This window comes from Aegilops tauschii, chromosome 7 (genome assembly GCF_002575655.3).
Source record: "Aegilops tauschii subsp. strangulata cultivar AL8/78 chromosome 7, Aet v6.0, whole genome shotgun sequence".
In the NCBI taxonomy this organism is placed as follows: Eukaryota; Viridiplantae; Streptophyta; class Magnoliopsida; order Poales; family Poaceae; genus Aegilops; species Aegilops tauschii.
Genome location: NC_053041.3, coordinates 120,839,585 through 120,859,192, shown reverse-complemented (window position 1 = coordinate 120,859,192; position 19,608 = coordinate 120,839,585). Strand labels below are relative to the sequence as shown.

Below are 19,608 nucleotides of genomic sequence, written 5' to 3'. Positions count from 1 at the left end.
GTCATCTTGAAGGAGAGGTTGGAAGCTTAACAAAATTAATCCTTTTGAAAAAGAAAGGCAAGTAAACTCATTATTTTTTTAAAAGATCTATAATTTTCGGAACGGCTGACCAACCAGAGGACCCAATTCATAACCAAAGGATTTTTAGCCATTGACCTACCAGAGGACAGATGACTTCACACCACCGTCTATGGCACAACTCTTAACAAGGAGCAAGTCTGCCATACAACTCTTTTATAGGGAGCAAAGCTTCCCTTAGGGATAACTCATTACATGCATTCGAATCACATTTAGTGTATTATTTGTTGCTTCTCTGTTCACCAGAGATTTGAATTTGATAGCATAGGCATAGAAGGCACCAGGAATTACCTATGAGTAGCTGGAATTACAACATGCACTCGCTGGTCGCAATGGTGCTCAACCTTCACATCTTACTCCGCTAACCCGCATCATCAACATACTTTGGTGCTTCAAAAGGTCAGCAGCCTATTACTCTACCGCTGACCAAAGGACCCAGTTAGCCTCATCTCACCGCTAAACATCAGCTCTGCATCATCACGTTGTCCTATACGGCAAATTCTCTTGCCATCGTGAGCAACCAGCAGCCTAGATTTGGTTCACTCAGGGAAATAAGTCTGCATTGTCGCTGGATGGTTTGAAGAAGCAACATTGAAGAATGAGCGATCATTCTGATGAACCTGATCCACCAGGTTTGCTTACTGCTTAGCCCACTCACACAACGAAGATACTAGATGTCTAGGAACCATTCATAGAAGTAATGCCACACTAATAGGCAATCAACTAAGCACTAATGTACATACATAATACAGAAGTTGGGGGAAACAGACATCAAACTTCTTTGTAAATATATTCAGTAAATGTTTTTAACCCGGACAAGTGCTTAGCTCATGCAATTCTATAACCATCCGAAATAGCATTCAAGTGACTACCACATAGCAATCTCAACTCTCATGCTCGCCTCCACAGTGAACTCAAAACTAAAACAAAGTAACAAACCGCACACTTAAGAGAGCTCAGCCAATCCACCTGACACTCTCAACACAATGTAGTTCGTGCCGTCAGCGCCCTTGAACTCGCCGCCTGCATACTTGGAGTACAGCACAGTGCTGCCTAGTGACACCGACAGTGGCTGCCTCTTGCCTTCGTCGTCGAGTGAGCCCGGACCAACAGCTACGACCTGCATTAAGAGGTGAACTGGTTAAACGCCTACTAGTTTGGCGTAGACTCTAACCAATGGTGATCTACTATTCCAATGGATATCTTTTCCTTGGTTATCTCGATGACCAGTTGCAGTCTTATCTGAAGCCTCGGCAACCTAGCACAAATGCATGACAGATAAGCTTTGTTAATCTTTATGCACATACAACCAGTACAAGATCGACCGGAAATTCCTTCAATATAAGCTACTGATTAGTGACATGACAATCGATATAAATACCTTGATGAGAACCCGGTCATTGATAGGCTTCATGTCTTCGACACCATCAGATTCAAGAATCCATATACGTGTTTGGTTGGTCAGTTTATGAGTTTGGTTTGACAGGAACGTAATGGGATACGCTCAATAGAAAATTGATTACGCTCAGTGCCCGGTGTAAAGGGAAAGCGGCATCTTCCTCCGTGAGCGCTTTTCCCCCAACAACGGCTCTCCTTCGTGTTCCCCTCCGCGGCTCCGCCTCGAGGCTACAGCGCAGCCACCTCCCTGATCCCCATCTCACCCAAGGTGCCGGTTACACCTTGAGGAGACAGACGGAAAGATCTCATCAGTCTGCACCTTTGGAGTTTCACTGGATTAACTGAATCTTCACCCGCAAAAAGAAAATGAATCAGTTGACGTTACATTATCCGAAATGCGGACGGTCAAAGTTTACCAAAAAAAAAAAAAATCAGATTTTACTGTTTATCCGAGCTCATTTGAGCTCGAGCGCAGAAGGGTACTTTCGAGGAAATTCATCATTTCGTTTAAAAGATTTATAAAGCTCATAGCGGCTGACCAACCAGAGGACCTAGTTCATAACCAAAGGATTGATAACCATTGACCTACCAGAGGACTGATGTCTTCACGCCACTGTCTACCGCGCAACTCTTTATAAGGAACAAGTCCGCCACACAACTCTTTTACAAGGTGTAAGGCATCTCTGTTCTCCATGGGGATTTGAATCACATGTAGTGTATTATTTGTCGCTTCTCTGTTCACTAGGGATTTGAATTTGACAGCATAGGCATAGAAGGCAGCAGGAATTATCTATGAATAGGTGGAATTACAACATGCACTGGCTGGTGGCAAGGCCGCTGGGCCTCTACAACTTACTCCCCTGGGAGGCATCTTCTTCTTACTCTGCTGCCTTAAGGCAGTGTTGGGTGCTTATGCACCGGTGCTTAAAGAAAGCAAGTACCGTTGCATCTTAAAGAAATTTTGTCACACAATGGAGGTGCTCCAGATCGGTGCTTATAGTTGGTTTAAACCTGTAGCACCTATGACTCTGAGGGAAGGGGAGCAGTTATCTCCCCTAAGCACCGGCTGGCACCTAAGCCGGAGAAAAAGGGTTTTATCTCTGGCACCTGTGTAAGAGGGTCCTCATCCTTACTCCGCTGAGGCGCATCATCCTCTTACTCTACTCCTTTAAAAGGTGCTCACCCTCTTACTCTGCTGCTGACAGAGGGTCTCGTCTCGCCTCATCTGTCCGCTAAACATCAGATATACATGACCTCTCTGTCCTATACAGCAAATTCTCCTACCATCCTGAGCAACTGCAACCTTGGTTCGCGTAGGGAAATACGGTTGCAGAGTCGCTAGATGGTTCGAAGAAGCAACAATGAGGAATGAGCAATCATTCTGATAAGCCAGATCGTCCAGGTTTGCTTACTGTTTAGCCCACTCACAGGAAGATAGATGTCTAGGAACCTTTCACATAGATAGTGCCACAACAATAGGCAATCAGCCAAGCACTAATGTACATACATAATGCAGAAGTAGGGGGAAACCGGCATCAAGCTCCCTTTGTAAACAAAATCGGTAAATGTTTTTAACCCGGACAGCAGGTTTGCTCATACAATTCTATAATCATCTGAAATAGCATCAAGTGGTTATCACATAGCAATGTTACCACTCATGCTAGCCTCTATCGTGAACTCAAAACTGAAACAAAGTAATAAGCAACACACTTAAGAGAGCTCAGCCATCACATCTGACACTCTCAACACAATGTAGTTTGTGCCGTCAGCACCCTTGAACTCGCCGCCTGCGTACTTGGAGTACAGGACGGTGCTGCCTGGTGACACCGACAATGGCTGCCTCTTGCCTTCCTCGTCGAGAGAGCCCGGACCAACAGCTACAACCTGCATTTAGAGGTAAATCGGTTAAACACCTGCTAGTTCAGCACAGATTTCTACCTGATGATAATTAACTTACTGTTCCAATGGATGGCTTCTCCTTGGTTGTCTCGGTGAGGATAAGACCAGCTTCAGTCTTGTCTGAAGCCTCTGCAACCTAGAACAAATGCAAGATAGATAAGCATTGTCAACAGGTATGCATGACCAGTACAAGCTCGACGGGAAATTCTCTAAATATACACTAGTATTGTTTAGTGACATGACATTAGATATAAATACCTTGATGAGAATCCGGTCATTGAGAGGCTTCATGTCTTTGACATCATCAGATTCAAGAATACCTATGATGTCATCCTCTTTCATAATAAGATGCTTGGAGTTGTTGTATTCAACCTCAGTACCAGCGTACTTTGAGTATACAACTTGAGATCCGGTCTACATTAAAAGATGCACCAGTATTTTGTAGTGTTAGTACAATATTCACCTCTAACATCAGCTTTGGTAGAAACTAGCTGGTGGCATTAAACTCATAAATTCGGTGGTCTAACTAGCATTCTTGTTTTTCCATATGGCTGGTTATTGCCGATTTCTTGAGCCTTGGCTACACCCATAGACTAAACTAATTCATTTCTCCATCTAGCTTCTCGGTGAAGCTAGATAAATGCCTATTGAACCATATCAAACAACTGCATATTATGCTTTATTGAATCAGCTCTGTTATTTCGTTTCAGGACAATTAGTGTGACTATAAACTCCTTGCGCATATTCATATTTTAACTGAACCAAATAAGACACCCACAGCCAATGTTTGGTTCTCAGTTGAACATGTGGAAAAGGGAATATCTCTGCCTTACACATGAGTCGTGTGGCATGATAGAACACATCATTTGGGTCTTACTGGTCATGTAATACACCTTCCTTGCTTTTAAATTAGTTTGATACAAGGTCCTATCTCACCATATCCACTTGTACTCAGAGTAAGAAATGTATCAAGATATACAAATAACTGCACTCCCAAAGCTAGAATAGAAGAATTATTTACCGGTATGCTGACCTCCACCTTCTTATCCCCAATGGTTCTACCGCCTCCAACAGCAACAATCTCACCTCCCTGAGGCTTAGACTGCGCGGAGGATGGAAGCAAAATTCCACCAATGGTCTTCTCCTCAGCTGCGCTAAGTTTCACAAGCACTCTGTCTCCAAGAGGCTTGAGTGATGTATACTACAATTATGTCAAAACAAAATGTAACCAAGTGTCACAGCGCGTAAATAAGCACCCCCTAAGCATAATGCATTTGCACTGCCACAGTTGTTAACCTTGGGGGTGACGACAGTGGCAGCCTTGACAACGAGGCTACGAGACGAGCGCCTGGATGAGCACACCCTGAGTGCGGACGTCTGAGAGAGGCGCAGGCCGTTGTTGCTGAAAGCCACCGCAGCAACACCAGCACCAGAGAGCTGCACCGACGACATTCTCGATTGCTTGCTAAAGAACTATCTGTCAATTGATACAGATGACAAATTATTTCCAAATTCTGGACAGAACATCCAATTGAATTGAATAAATCGATTCCCAATCCACAGTCTATTCAAATCAGAACCCAGACACCGAACATGAGAAATTGTTTGCAGATTCAGGGTGGTAAAAAAGCAGAGGTCAACCACCCCACCAACCATCGTTAGAAACAAGGTTAGACTTCACTGCGTTCCCGCACAGAGGCATTCCCATAAGCTTTCAGAGTACAGAATCCCACCCAAATCCAGGCACCTAGCGCCTAAACAAGCCGAGCATAAACCAAATCGTACGAACAACCAGCCAGATTACCCCCAAATTCACTACCCCAAACCCCGCGCCCCCCAAATCCACCGCGCAGCAAGCGAGAATCGAGTGCTACGAGGCGGTGACTACCTTATCGCCGAGCTCCGGCCGGCGTGGTGGCTCGCCTGCGGTAGGGAATCCGGCTGCCGTGCGCGAGAGGGGAGGAGGAAAGAGATAAACCCTATGAAAGCGGAGAGCAGCGGCGAAAGTGCTGGAGCCTAGAGCCAAAGCCCACACCCCCTTTATCCCCGGCCCAGGAGCTTATCCTGCTCCGATTTTACGAAAACACCCTCCAGTTCGGGTGTTTCGGATGGAGCTTAGTGGATCTGGTTGGTAATCCGGTGTGAAGCTGGGCTAGATTGTTCCGGAATGCTGTAGAGGCCCGGCTGTGTAGAATGAGGTTTGTGGCGAAATAATCCTTTATAATTCTTGTCAAACTTTGATCATAAATCTAACTAGTTAAATATAATTTATATGTAACAAAAATTGTGCCTTATATGGGAATGCATATTTCATTGGTATAATTTTCACTACATACAAATAATATTTCATTAGTTTAATTTGTGGTTAAATTTTGACACAAGATATGATGGAACTTATAAACCCAATAGAAGAAAGTATACTTTGATCACTATGCAGACATATTTAAGGGATTTTTTACAAAGAGAGGTAGAGCTACATACAGAGAAACGAAAGAGTTCGGTGTCGTAAAACTATATGCATGGATTGAATATCTCTACTATTAAAAAGGAGTTGATATGTTCACCTCGGCTAATTTTTTTAAATAATACATTGTTTATTAATTTTCATAAATATTACGCTGGATACAAATTTTTCAAAAATAATACATCATCGGCCCGCTGCTGGCTGATTGGGCCTAGTCAGCCCATAGCAGGCCGACTGGCGTCCTATCAGCTTGCTGCTGGCCGGATGGCCTATCGGCCACTAGTGCAGAAATCGGTCATCTGTGGGTCGATTAGTACTAATTGGCCACCTGTAGGCCGACAGGTGCATGCACCCATTTTCTACCCTGTACGTTCCCCGCTTATATCTCGGGCCGCCACTTCCCGCCATATTTTCCCACTTTGCTCGTTCCCGCTCTCTACTTCCCGCCATATTTTCCCGCTTTGCTCGTTCTCGCCATATTTTCCCGCTCTCTAGTTCCCGCCATATTTTCCCGCTTTGCTCGTTCCCGCCATATTTTCCCGCTCTCTAGTTCCCGCCAGTATCTCCCGCCATATTTTCCCGCTACCGAGTTCCACTTTGTGTTCTCAACCTCTAAAACACCCTCGGCACTAACATTGGTAAGCATTCTAGTGTAGTCTCGTAGTCTCGCCAAGATGTCCGGATATCCTTTTGATCGTAGTTTTCACCCTGGTATGTCCAAATGTCTTCTGGATTCAACCACCGATTTCAGGGTAGACAACATATTAGTTCCGTGGGACAAACTCAACAGTATTGACACCCTACTGAATGAGCTGGCTCACGCATTAAGTAAGTGCGGGTGGCCTTCCAGGACCTTTGAGGAGATACGGGAAGAACTTCTGAGGTTGCAGGGAAGATGGATGAAGCAACAATCTAAGAGTGAAACATGCCTAAAGGTTGCAGCAAAACATACTTTTTTATGGACTGGCGACAGCAAGGATGAAGAAGATATCTTCATGCCGTCGGTCAAGAATTTTGCATCGTCGAAGGGCAAGAGTTCTGCATCGTCGAAGGGCAAGAGTTCTTCATCATCGAAGGGTAAGATCTTCATCGTCGAAGGGCAAGAGTTCTGCATCGATGGAGGATGACGATGATGACTTCATGTAGTTTTTATGTTGTATATTGTAAGTTAAGTTGTATGTACCGTTTAATTTAGATGTAGTTGTATCTAGTTGTTTGTACTATCTTATTGTACGAGAATTATGTTCTATCTAAATATGATGTTGTAGTTCGGATAACTGAGTACTAAAATAGAGTAGGCATATGTCTCATACATAAGTACATAGTCATTTGTCTCATACATAGAATAGACATAAGTCTCATACAGAAGTAGGTGGTCATGTCGCTACTGATAGATAGAAGCGTCACAGACGACGTCTGCCCTGGCGCGTAGGCGGATCTTGAGGCGTCGTCTATTCCAACCTGTGGGGTGCCCTAATGTTACGAGGAGGAATCTCAGACTCGCCCTGGTCATACTGTGTATCATGTGTGGGGCCAGGTGGAGGAGTCGAAAACATGTTCATCCACTGGGTGTGCTGCGACATCTGAGCTTGTATGTTCTCCTCAGGATATTGATCGCTCCCCCACATATCATGTGATGCCGACATAGACACCTGATATCCGTAGGCTCCTGCATGATGGAACGTTAAGTCATGAAGAATGAGGTCGCCTCAATTAATATTGAAAACAATAAATATGAAGAGACATACCTACTGGTTGTGACAACTGCTTTGGCTGAAACACAAAGCTCGAGGAGGGACCCTGCTGCTGTGGAGAAAATACGAAGCTCGACGTGGGACCATAGTGTTGTTGGTGCTGCCATGTCGAACTGCCAGGTTGGTCAGGAGGGGGTGGCCTAGTCGTCGGCTGATGTGCTAGACATGGACGTGGCTGATGTCGGTGCATGGAGGGACGCAGTTGCTGCTGGTGCTGAACAACGCCACTTCTCCAGGTGCACGTGATAGCCCATGTATCTTGTCCTGCATGCGTTCCAAGAAGGGTTGTACCACAGGCCGGTGCTGAAGAAGAGGTCCAGATGACAGTGATCGTCTAAAGGTGGTCACGTCGTTGTATAGTTCGTGTGTCAAGCGAGCCTAAAAAATTTCATGGCGATTATTAAGTATGCACGTCAAAGTATGTGACAACTTTACTTAAAGAAAATAAATCTTACCACGTATTGCCTAGAGCCCGAAGTATCATAGCTCGGGTACATATCCGACGGAGTAGGGTCAGGTATCTCCTCTGGGTGAGAGTGCTCAACGATGCGTAACCGTGTTCCGGTCATGTAGCGCCGCAAATAGAGATTGAATTCATTGGGATCAAAATCGTGATTCTCGTGCCATAGATGTGTGTTTGCTGTCTCCCATTCTGTAACATACGGCTCTAGTCTAACTAGCCAGTCAGCAGTTACGAGAAGAAATTAGCCCCCAGATGGCGCATGCACCAACGGCTCTGCAAGTCCTGCCATGGAGTTTGTTCCTCAGGGCCTGGGTTTGTTAGTGTCCTTATCGCACTGATTATACCTGCATGCATGCCTGTCATGAAGGATGCACACATTGGGCTTCTCCTTCACAACTAATATTTTCAACTGTCTGAAGAACCATGTCCAACTTCCAATGTTCTCACTCTCCACAAAAGCAAATGCGAGTGGGACAAAATGATTTTGGCCGTCTTGACCTATGGCTGTTAGGATCTGACCCTTGTACTTACCTGTGAGAAAAGTACCATCTACACATATCACCGGTCGGTAATGCCTGAAAGCTTCGATGCATACACCGAAAGAGAAGAAGAGACGATGCAGCACCCTCACAGTTGGGAACTCTGGCATGAAGAGGTCTTGGATATCGATATAGGTGCCTGGATTCCGCTGCTGCAGTGTGTGGAGGAGCTGGACAACATAGTCATATGCATCAAAATAAGAACCAAATCTCCTCTCAAGCGCCGCATGCTTAGCCCTCCAAGCCTTGCCATAAGAAATTCTGTACTTCAACCTGGTGAAGACTTTTGTCTAGATTGCCTTCACTTCCATAGCTTTGCCCTCCACTATCTCATCGTAAAACAACCGAGCAATAAGTGTCGATGAAAGGTTGGCATGGTCTTGAGGGATACAGGGAATAAGACAAGTGTGATTAACAAAGTCACTGATCACCCAACTTGTGCCATACTTACGGAGATAGTCGTGCACCCTGGCGGGACAATCTGCATTCTTGGATACCATTGTCAGGTATTTCTGACTTGACACCTGAGCTATGAAAACCCTTTGCATGGACATTTCCCAATTAATTATTGCATCTTTCAGAGCTTGCTTGTTGGGATACATATCACCCGTCACAATATTGTTCTGGTGATATTGCCAGGCAGAATCATGTCCGTCGTTCATGATCATTGCAGATGAGAAGTCATGATTCAATGATGCAGGATTCGAGACCTCCTCTGCATTTTCTTCATCATCCGACTCATCAGAATCATCGGCATGACCCCTATCAACATCGGTGTCTTCTTCTTCCATCTGGTACTGCATGTGCCCATCTACCTCGTCAGCATCCACCTCGGCACTGTAATCACCATCGACATTTCCTCCCTCTACCTGACTACTCTGCCCTGGTTCGTAACCATCAGCATTTCCTCCTTCTACCCGACTGCTCTGTCCTGGTTCGTAACCATCATTTCCAGCATTTGACATAGATAACTGCCTCCCTCCACTGATCTGCCCAGGATCGCAGCCACCCTCGCCTTCATGTGCAGTGACCTCCTTCACGACGGGAAGCACTAAGGCAACGGGATTGCATCCCCAGCGTTCACAACCTTGTAACCACCGCACCCACTCTGAGTCTCACTCTATTGGCCTTAAATAAAAGTAAATTATTGAAATTGACCGTGTCCACAATGCATGAACACCGACGGTGTGTGTTTCAGTATCAAGCCCTGAACTTCCTGTAATCCATTCTTTCAACTGACTGACTGACCATGTTTGAGGTGTGCTCATTGGCACCTCTATGTGAGTAAATTTACTCAGATCAGCTCCCATCTCAGTTGTTTGGACAATACTAGGACCGTTGTAAAATATGAACTTCACTACATCAGACATCTCGGCTCACCTAATATTTTTTCAACAACGACAGATAAGTATTAAGCAACAACTTAAAATATCAGCACTACTAAATACTTGACATGTATATATATTACGAAATATTAACGGAGCAACTAAAAATATTCACATACCTACAAATATATTACGAATATTTGTCGGAGCAACTACAAATATTGACAGATTTAAATATTTGACATCTACATATATTACGGATATTCCCGGAGCAAGTCCAAATACTAACACACCTAAATATTTGACATCGACATATAGTACGGAATATTACCGGAGCAACTTCAAATTTTCACACAACTAAATAGTTGACATCTAAATATATTTATGGATACTACCGGAGCAAATAACAATAATCGCACACATAATTTATTTCACATCAAAACATATTATCGAATACTACCGGAGTAAATAAGAAAAATAAAATGAGTGTGGAAATATATCCTTGAAGCGTGCGAGCGAACGATGAACGGCGGCCTTCAATCACTGGAACCGGAGCCGGAAACTCCACCAAACTGCCGGAGCTTCAACTCCACCACCTCGACCACACTGCCCCAGCTTCACCACCACCACCTCCACCTCCACCTCCACCGCCGCCACAACCTCCACCAATGTGCTAAAAAAAGCTCCAAGAAAATGCTCACCACGACCACCACGAGCTACCCCATCAGTAGATCGAGGTCTCCCTTGGCTCCCCTAACTATGTAAACCCATTCACGGTGCTAAATCCGCAAAAAATGGCTCATTTTGGTGTAGAAATTGGAGGCATTTCTTGCAAGAAAGAGGAGAAAGAAAGAACAGAGAGGAGGAGCTACTGCGCGAGTGGGAGAAAGGAAGGAGAAAGGAGAAGGAGAGAGGAGGAGGAGGAGCCAGCTGCTGTGGGCCCCACACCCTGTCGGCCTACAGCTGACCGATCGGTCGACAGCGGGCTGATAGGGGTGCCGGGCGACAGACCGCGCCGACAGCACCCCTCGCGCCCCCTCGCTATGTGGCCTGGCGAATACTCGGCCGACACGTGGCCGACGAGCCAGCTGTCGGCCGGCTGTTGGCTGACTAGGCCCAGCCAGCCTGCTGTGGGCTGACTAGGCCCAATCGGCCAACAGAGGGCCAACGGTCTATTATTTTTGAAAATTTGGTATCCAGCGTAATATTTATGAAAATTAATAAAAAAACATATTATTTTTTAAAAATAGGTTCACCTCATGTCATTCCCTGTCCCTCCCTCCCGCGTTGGCCTTTTCCTTCATTAACTCAATCAAACAAACGCAAATCAAGTGAAAATATGTCCCTCCCTCCTGCAATGTAGCTTCACTTGGGAGTTAGGGAAAATAAATTCAGCTATTCCACATGCTTCACATTTTCTCACTATTCATTACTATAGTTTATTTGTTTCATAGATCACAAGTGAAATTGAATTTAAACTTGAAATTTTACACAACTATAGAGAGTCACCTCACCAGCATATTATATTTGTTTTGGAATTTTCGAAACTTTCAAAACATAATTTACAATTGGTTTTCACCCGCTTCCAACATAACTTTGCTTTCGTCCTAAATTACTTGGTTTCAGCATATCATATTTCATCCGAATTCAGCAAAGGTTATTTAGGCAGTCCAATGAATAGTCGATTGTGGAGTTTCTGTTTAATCCATGTAAGGGCATATCCAATGTTGATCCTCAAAATGGACACTATATTTGTCCGCATATATGTCAAAGCAAGTTTGAACAAAACAGACGAAATTCATGCAAACCGGATGATTCTCATTTAAACCGAACCAAATTCATTACATTTTTGACATATTTCAACTACACAAAAGCTTTTGGAATTTAACCTAGTCTAAATCTTCGTCGGCGCCATGAGCACTAGAAAGCGTTCGGTGTTCATGTCCTTGTTGTTCCCCCTCAATGTCCATGTGCGATAGCCGTGAGCACCAGGAAGTGAAGGTGCAATCGCCGACGAGGAAGAGTAGGACATGGGACTGGACCACATAGGACATGGTGCCGCTATCTCCCATGCCCTACTCCTTCTCATTGGAGTCCGTGACCTGGCCGTCGTCAGTGGAGGTGAGGTTGGCAATGGACGTGACATGTCAGCCTCGTGGTCGAAGCAGCGCTAATGGAGACCAGTTGGTAGCACGAACGATGCACAACCGCGGTCGTTCATGTCCGAGGCCGCTGCGCGAAATTAAGTGTGGCCTCGTAGAGGGCTTGTTGTTCCTCGATAAAGTTCGCGTTCTCCACCATGGCCGCCATGGCCTCCTCGCTTGCAAACTCGCCGTAGATCTGACCCTCTGCCAGCCGGTGATGCGTGAGGAGGTCGAGGTTGTAGCACTACTCCTCTTGCGCCTGTCGAGGTTGTAGCACTACTCGCCGTAGATCTGACCCTCGACATAGGTTGCAGGGCCGGATACACCTCCGCCATGACGGCATTGGTGTGCGCTTGCGCCTGCTCCAGGGTGAAGTCGGCATGGACAGGCGTGGGCAAGGGCTCCAGCTCTTCATGGAAGGCCTCATCCATCGACGGGCCGTTGTCATAGATCTCTATCCGCCGCGAGTGCAGCCCTGCCAGCCGGCCGCAAGGGCGGCTATCTCATTCTTTTGTTTCGTCGTGAGGCTAGACCACAACACGGTAGACGGAGGTGGTGCATGAGGAGCAGCGGAGGTGGTGTGGTGCGGTCGTGCCGGTGTGGTCAGGTATAAATAGCGGGCGCTGGCCAGCCCATGTGACAGGTGTTTGAATGAAGGTAGGTTTCTCGGTCAGCGCACCCGTTTAATGCTGGTGGGCGGATGGATGGGCCGCCTGTCTCAATGAAGTAGCAATATGTCCTATCCCGTCCAATCTCATCGCTCCAGCACTGAACAGGCACAGAGACTAGGACGCGACACGGGCAACGCTCTCGGTCGACATGCCTTTTCAATGTTGAAGCTAGTGAGATTTCGTATCCACTTTGTGCGGGCATGACTGTGACGCTAAGCGGCATGAATGCGTGACAACACTAGTAGAAAAAGGCCCATTTGTCCCGGTTCCAGAGGCCCATTTGTCCCGGTACAGGAACCGGGACTAAAGGGTCAGGACTAAAGCCCAATACCTTTAGTCCCGGTTCGCTTACGAACCGGGACAGATGGGGCTCCATGTGGCCGCTGCGGCGAGCCCAGGAAGGAGGGCCTTTAGTCCCGGTTGGTAACACCAACCGGGACCAAAGAGCATCCACGTATTAGCAGCTCATGAGCTGGGGTTTTTGTTTTTTTAAAGGGGGGGGGGGGTTGGGTTTTGGAGGGTTAATTTGGGGGTTTCATATATTGTGTTAGCTAGCTAATAGCTAGAGATAAGTGACCTCTCTTATCTCCGTGCTTGGTCGACGCTACTACTATACATATAGAGAGGACTCGACACGCTAGCTAGTACGAAAATGAAGGAAACCATTAAGTACAGAAGATTGTCATGAACATATACAGAGAGAAGTGATCGACCTCTCCTTCTCCGAGAGATTGGTCGAACAACAAGTTTTCGTATATCTATCCGATGCTACTAGCTACATATATACAATATAAGATCTCTTGCAATCCCTAACATCTGAAGTCAAGTTCCACATGGTATTCTCCGGCTTTATTGATGACGTGGTCAAGAAAGAATCCCGCCAATTCCTCTTGAATTGCTCATATGCGATCTTGTGGCAGGAGATCATTCCGCATCTGCCAGATCTAAATCGAAGAAGAGGGTAAATAAATGTGTATGAATGAAACTCAACACAAATGATGGTAATAAAATAAAGTTGTGAATATTTTTGCTTACGCACTTCATACTTTTTTTCAGAGTAGCCCCGCTTATTCTTGGCCGTCTCGTTGTAGATGAACTCGCAAATGTAGTATCCACAGAAAACATTCCCACGTTCCTGCCACAAGCACTTTATGAGAAATAGAGGTCAATCAAACTGATAAGCAAGCATGCTAAATGGTATTGATGAAACTAGCTAGAATCAATGGGAGATGGACGGAACTAGGTAGTAGTACTTACTTTCGGGTGTTGAAATTTCAGCTCGATCGGCAGTCCCGGAGAAATTGCGGCGAACTCTTTCCAAACCCTGCCAGACAAAGAAAATAATTACTTGATATCAGGAAATGAACAAAGTTGCCGTTATGGTGCAATAATGATCGATTGAACTTACTTCTCGAGCATTTCAGTCATTTCCGCATACTCCTGGGGATCTTTTCGTCTCAAGTCTAAGACGGTTACTAGTCCCTGCTCAAGCTTAATCTCTAGGAGAATAAAGTGGTAGCTGCGCACGCATGCATAACTCATCAGTTACATTACTATAATCTCGAGTAATAAGGGAAACCGAATATGCACAAGACAGTAACACTCAGTTGAAGTTGTAAGGAAAGAGTATTTTATCTTTGCTTTGATTTTTGAGCAACGATTTGAGCAAGTTGTCCTTGGTTTCTGAGACATTCTTTTTAACTGTCCATTCATGTATGACATTTGGGTTAATGAACCCAATGTCATAGATTTGTGCTTTTCTGCATTCGACGATCTTCAATCTGCATAATATAGTGAGGATAATTATATATACATGCAATGAAAGTGCTGAGCTATATATAGAGACTTAATTACAGAAAGTAGTACTTACAGACAGTAGCAAGCCGAGTGATTTGTCGAGGGCCTTTTGATTGTAGAACTCGAAAAACTCGTCATAATCAACAGTTAACAGTTCTTGTCCAATGAAGTCGTGGTCCTCTTTAATTCTCACCGACAAAGCATCCTTCCCAGACTCGCTGCAGGTTTTCATGTACCATTCATGGAATCTTCGCATCATCGTTGTTAGGGCAAGAGTTCCATCTTTGATGAGAGGCTTCCCGTACTGGTATCTGAATTTGTCCACCTCCATTGTATCAAAATGTACATCGTCGGGAAGGTAATCACCAGGATTGGTACCGGCCAGCATCCCCAGCAGATTTGCGACGATATCGCTAGACACCTTGAGCGGGGAGCACGATTGGTTCTCCTATTATCTGATCTGGGAATTTTTTCCCACTTCTTTGTTCTGCTAACCTTTTATCACTTGAAGTAGTTCCCGACTGGCGCGCATCTTCCAATGTCTTTTTAAGACAGCGGACATGGCTGTCATCCGGCGAACGCGATGGTGGTCGCTTTAGGGCATCGCTAGTGCACTGAGCTTTCACCGGATCTATCTTCTCCTTCAGAGGTGGAGGTTTCTTTGCAAAAAAGTCCTTCACATAGGCTTCACAGATCTCCATGTTTTCCTCCACGGTCCACTCGTATGGTAACTTCTCTAGAGTCTTGAGAGATGGACCGTATCTGTATTGCCTCCCGCCTCTGGCTGTACTGCTAGCCGCCGGAGCGGCGGCAGCTGTCTTCCTTCGTTGCTTACGAGGCGGAGAAGGAGGCGGAGTGCTCTGACGCGCCGGAGCAGCCGGAGCGGCGGCATCTTTCTTCCGCCGTTGCTGACGAGGCGGAGGAGGAGGCGGGCTGCTCGGACGCGCCGGAGCAGGCGGAGAAAGAGGCGGAGTGCCGCCATGCGCCGGAGCAGCTAGAGAAGGAGGCGGAGTGCCCTGATCACTCGCCGAAGGTGGGGGAGGAGGAGGTGGAGTGCCCTGACTCGCCGGAGGAGGAGGAGGCGTAGGCGTCCAGTTCGGAAGCTTGATGTGCTCCTTCCGCCATAGACATGGAGTCTTCAGAGCAAGACCCAGCTGAGTCTCCCCTTCACCTGTAGGGTGGTCAAGCTCGAGCTCCTCAAATCCCTCTGTTATTTCATCCACCATCACAACAGCATATATAGCCTCGTGGAATCAGACGATAGTGAAAAGTTGCGTCGGGTTCATGAGGAGCCTCCGTGACTTTGAGGTTCTGCCATTGCGTCATAAGCTGGCAATGTTGAGCCTCCGTGATAGCATCCACGGGGTAGCTAGGAGCCGTGAAGTCAGGCTGCTGAACGAGCTCGATGGAAGCCACGCTGCTTCTCTGGTGAGATGGCGGGGTAGCTTTTGGGGTAGCTCCGGCAGGTTGCTGGCTCTGAAGTTGTTCCTCTAGCTTTCGTACCCTTACATTCAGCTTCTCCAGTTCACTCTGCTCCAGTTTCCTCTTCCTCTCCCAGGTTTTGTAACCGCCTGCGCCAGGAAACCCAACCTTCCATGCAACGGAGCCTGGCGTGCCTCGTGTTCGTCCAGGGTTCGCAGGATTCCCGAGGGCCCCTGTCAGCTCATCGTTCTCTCTGTAGGGAACGAACGTCCCTTGCTGCACTGCAGCGATATACTTCTGAAGCTTCTCGACGGGTATTTCAAGTTGCTCGTCCGTCCAAACGCACTTCCCTGTTTTAGGGTCCAAGGTTCCCCCAACTCCGAAGAACCAAGTCCTTGAACGGTCTGGCCAGTTCAAGGTCTCTGGTTCAACCCCTTTAGCAAGCAGGTCATTCTCAGCCTTGTCCCACAACGACCGGGCTTTGAGGTAGCCACCTGACCCCGTGTGATTGTGATACTGCTAATTCGCAGCATTGTTCTTGTTTGTTTCTGACATCTTCTTACTCCTCTCAGATGTCTTGTAGGCCACAAATGCGGGCCAGTGATCTCTTATCTTCTCAAATCGGCCGGTGAATTCTGGAGTCTTCCCTTTGTCGAAATACGTTTATTTCAACTCATTCTTCCACCTCCTTAATGGATCTGCCATCTTCTTAACAGCACCAGAATTGACCAATGGCTCTATAACTGGCTTATCCGGATCCTCCTGTGGCGGTAGGGTGAAATTTGCCTTCAGCGCGGTCCAAAGATCATCTTTCTTTCTATTGTCGACATAAGGAACTTGAGGGTCTTCGTTCTTAGGCTTATTCCATTGCTGGATGCTGATTGGGATCATGTCCCTAAGAATAGCCTCGCACTGAGCAAAAAATGCTTCCTTGGTCTGCCTGGGTTCAATCGGTTGGCCATCGTCCGCGATTGCTGTGATCGTGAACCTTTCATCCTGGCGCAACCTTTTCTTCGGGCCTCGTCTCGTTACCGAAGTTTGGCTAGATCCGGAGGGCTAGAAAAGAAGAAAGAAGAGTTAATATGTGTACATACCAAAACAATTAATGCATCAATTAGCTAGTCAGCATAGGCTTAATTAATATATATACCTCACCGGACTTTGCAACAGCTCCCTCCTCCATTCGGTCACCGGAGCTGTCATCACAGTCTCCTTCTTCCACCGGCATTCGGTCACCGGAGCCATGATGATCATGTCCTTCCACCTCCATTGTTGGATCACCGGAGCCTGCTTCACCCTCTCCTTACAAACCATCGGTGTCATTGAGATACGACAAGATATCACCTCCGCCGAGGATTATGTCCCCCAACAACTGTTATGTTTCCAAGTCTCTCTGCTCCATAGTTTCTGCAAATATTACAACATGGCAATTAATATACAAACATGACAGATGGATATATTAGTGGCAAACATAGACCTAGCTAGATAATCACAACAAGGAATATTAATTAGTGGCCTCGACGCTTCTAGGGTTTGGGGTGACCTCGACAACGCTTCTAGGGTTTGGGGTGGCCTCGGCAACGCTTCTAGGGTTTGGGGTGGCCTCGACGCTTCTAGGGTTTGGGGTAGCCTTGACGCTTCTAGGGTTTGGGGTGGCCTCGATGCTTCTAGGGTTTGGGGTGGCTTCACAGCAACACTTCTAGGGTTTGGGCCGGACCACCTCTCTCATGAATGTCCGACGTCCGGACCGACCAGGGATTTAACAAAATGGCGCCATTCTGGATGTGCAGAAAATGGTCCCTATTTTTCCTGTTCTCATCTACCCTTCTATATGTCACGTTGTCTAGTGTCAAGGGATTCAAGAAAACCATGGCGTCATCATTAGCCGGAAGTAACAGGCGCATGATGGTATGAAGCTCTCCGAAGTTATTTTGGAATGGAGTCCTGATAGGATAATTCGCTTTTTGGTTCGAAGTTCAGCAAGAGCCTTTCGAATATCGCTATTTCGAAGGCCTTTGCTGAACATCGTACCAAAAAGCGAATTATCCTATTAGGACTCCGTTCCAAAATAATTTTGGAGAGCTTCATACCATCGTGCGCATGTTACTTCCGGCTAATTATGAAACCATGGATTTATTCAATACTTTGACACAAGAGAACATGCACATATAGAATGGTAGATGAGATCAGAAAAAATATGGATCAACTTAATTATGCACATCCATAATGGGGACATTCTTGATAAATCTCTTATAAATCTTGAGAGAGTTTGTCGGGTAGGGGTGGGAGGGGGTAGGAGACCGACAACATTTTATTCTAGGGTTTGGGTGTCCTCGAGAGCTGGTCGAGCGAGAGGGGGGGGGGGGTGCTCCCGTGGTCTGAAATTGGTCTATGCATGATAGAAACATTTTAGCTTAGTAACTTAGAAAAAAATGTTATCGGGGAGGGGGTATATCGACCCCCCTCATGTCGAAGTTATCGGGGAGGGGGTATATCGACAACGACGACATACATACATGAAAAAAAATGTTATCAGGGAGGGGGTATATCGACCCCCCTCATGTCGAAGTTATCGGGGAGGGGGTATATCGACAACGACGACATACATACATGGAATAAAATGTTGTCGGGGAAGACGAAAAAAAAGAGGAGAAGAAGAAGGAATAGAGGAGAAGAAAAAAAAGAAAAAAAAGAGGAGAACAAGAAGGAATAGTCCTCTATTCCTTCTTCTTCTCCTTCTTTTTCTTCTTCTTCCTCTTCTTATTTTTTTCTCCTCGTCTTCTCGTCCTTCTTCCTCTTCTTATTTTCCTTTTCCCTCTCCTTCTTTTTCTTCTTCTTCCTTCTTCCACTTTTCTTCTTTTTCCTTATTTTCCTTTTTCCACTCCACTAACCTAAAATGCACTAACAGTACAACTAACCTAAAAATGCACTAAATCAACTAACCTAAAATACACTAACCTAAAATTCATATCTACTAACAACCTAAATAAAAAATTAATACATATATGGAAAAAACATATATGAACAAAAAAACGCTATGAACATTATATCCATACATGCATAGGCACATCCATTCATCATATAGCTACCACATACAATATACATTATATATATATATATGAAAAAATGCTATGAACAAAAAATAATACACATTATATGAAAAAAACACATGAAAAAAAGCTCTAAACAGAGCCGGGGCGGCGGCGGCTCACATCGGGGGCGGCCAGCGAGGGCGACGGCGGGGGCGGCGAGGGCGTCGGCGACAGCGACGGTGGGGGCACGGGCCGGGGCAGGGGCGTGGCCGGGCGTGCTCGGGGGCGGCGGACGGCGTCGACTGGCGAGGGCGACGGCGGGGGCGGCGCGCGAGGGAGCAGGCAATGGCGTCGGCTGGCGAGGGCGATGGTGGGGGCGGCGCGCGAGGGAGCCGGCGACGACGGCGACGGTGGGGGCGGGCCGGGGCGCAGGGGCGCCGCCGGGCGCGCTCGGTGGCGGCGGATGGCGTCGGCGTGGGCCCGGGGGCGACGGATGGCGTTGGCATGGGCTCGGGGGCACGGGCGACGGCGACGGCATCGGGGCAGCCTTGCAGCGTCGAGGAGGTCGGCGTCGTCAGGGGGAACTGCGAGATGAAAATCAAAATTTTCACAAGTATTTCTT

At 46.6% G+C, this 19,608-nt stretch overlaps 1 protein-coding gene and 1 pseudogene across 1 annotated transcript; both read right to left on the bottom strand.

Moving 5' to 3' along the window:
* Nucleotides 1-616: 616 nt before the first annotated feature.
* On the bottom strand, nucleotides 617-1,492 carry LOC109734805 (20 kDa chaperonin, chloroplastic-like; annotated as a pseudogene).
* A 1,529-nt stretch (nucleotides 1,493-3,021) lies between these two features.
* LOC109734701 (20 kDa chaperonin, chloroplastic) lies at nucleotides 3,022-5,424 on the bottom strand. The gene is made up of 6 exons (XM_020293897.4): nucleotides 5,264-5,424; nucleotides 4,672-4,852; nucleotides 4,397-4,576; nucleotides 3,634-3,789; nucleotides 3,434-3,511; nucleotides 3,022-3,360 (listed from the first exon to the last, which is right to left on the bottom strand). Exons 2-6 carry the CDS (start codon nucleotides 4,825-4,827, stop codon nucleotides 3,187-3,189), a joined length of 744 nt encoding a protein of 247 aa, XP_020149486.1. The 5' UTR covers nucleotides 4,828-4,852; nucleotides 5,264-5,424; the 3' UTR covers nucleotides 3,022-3,186.
* Between the last annotated feature and the right edge of the window lie 14,184 nt (nucleotides 5,425-19,608).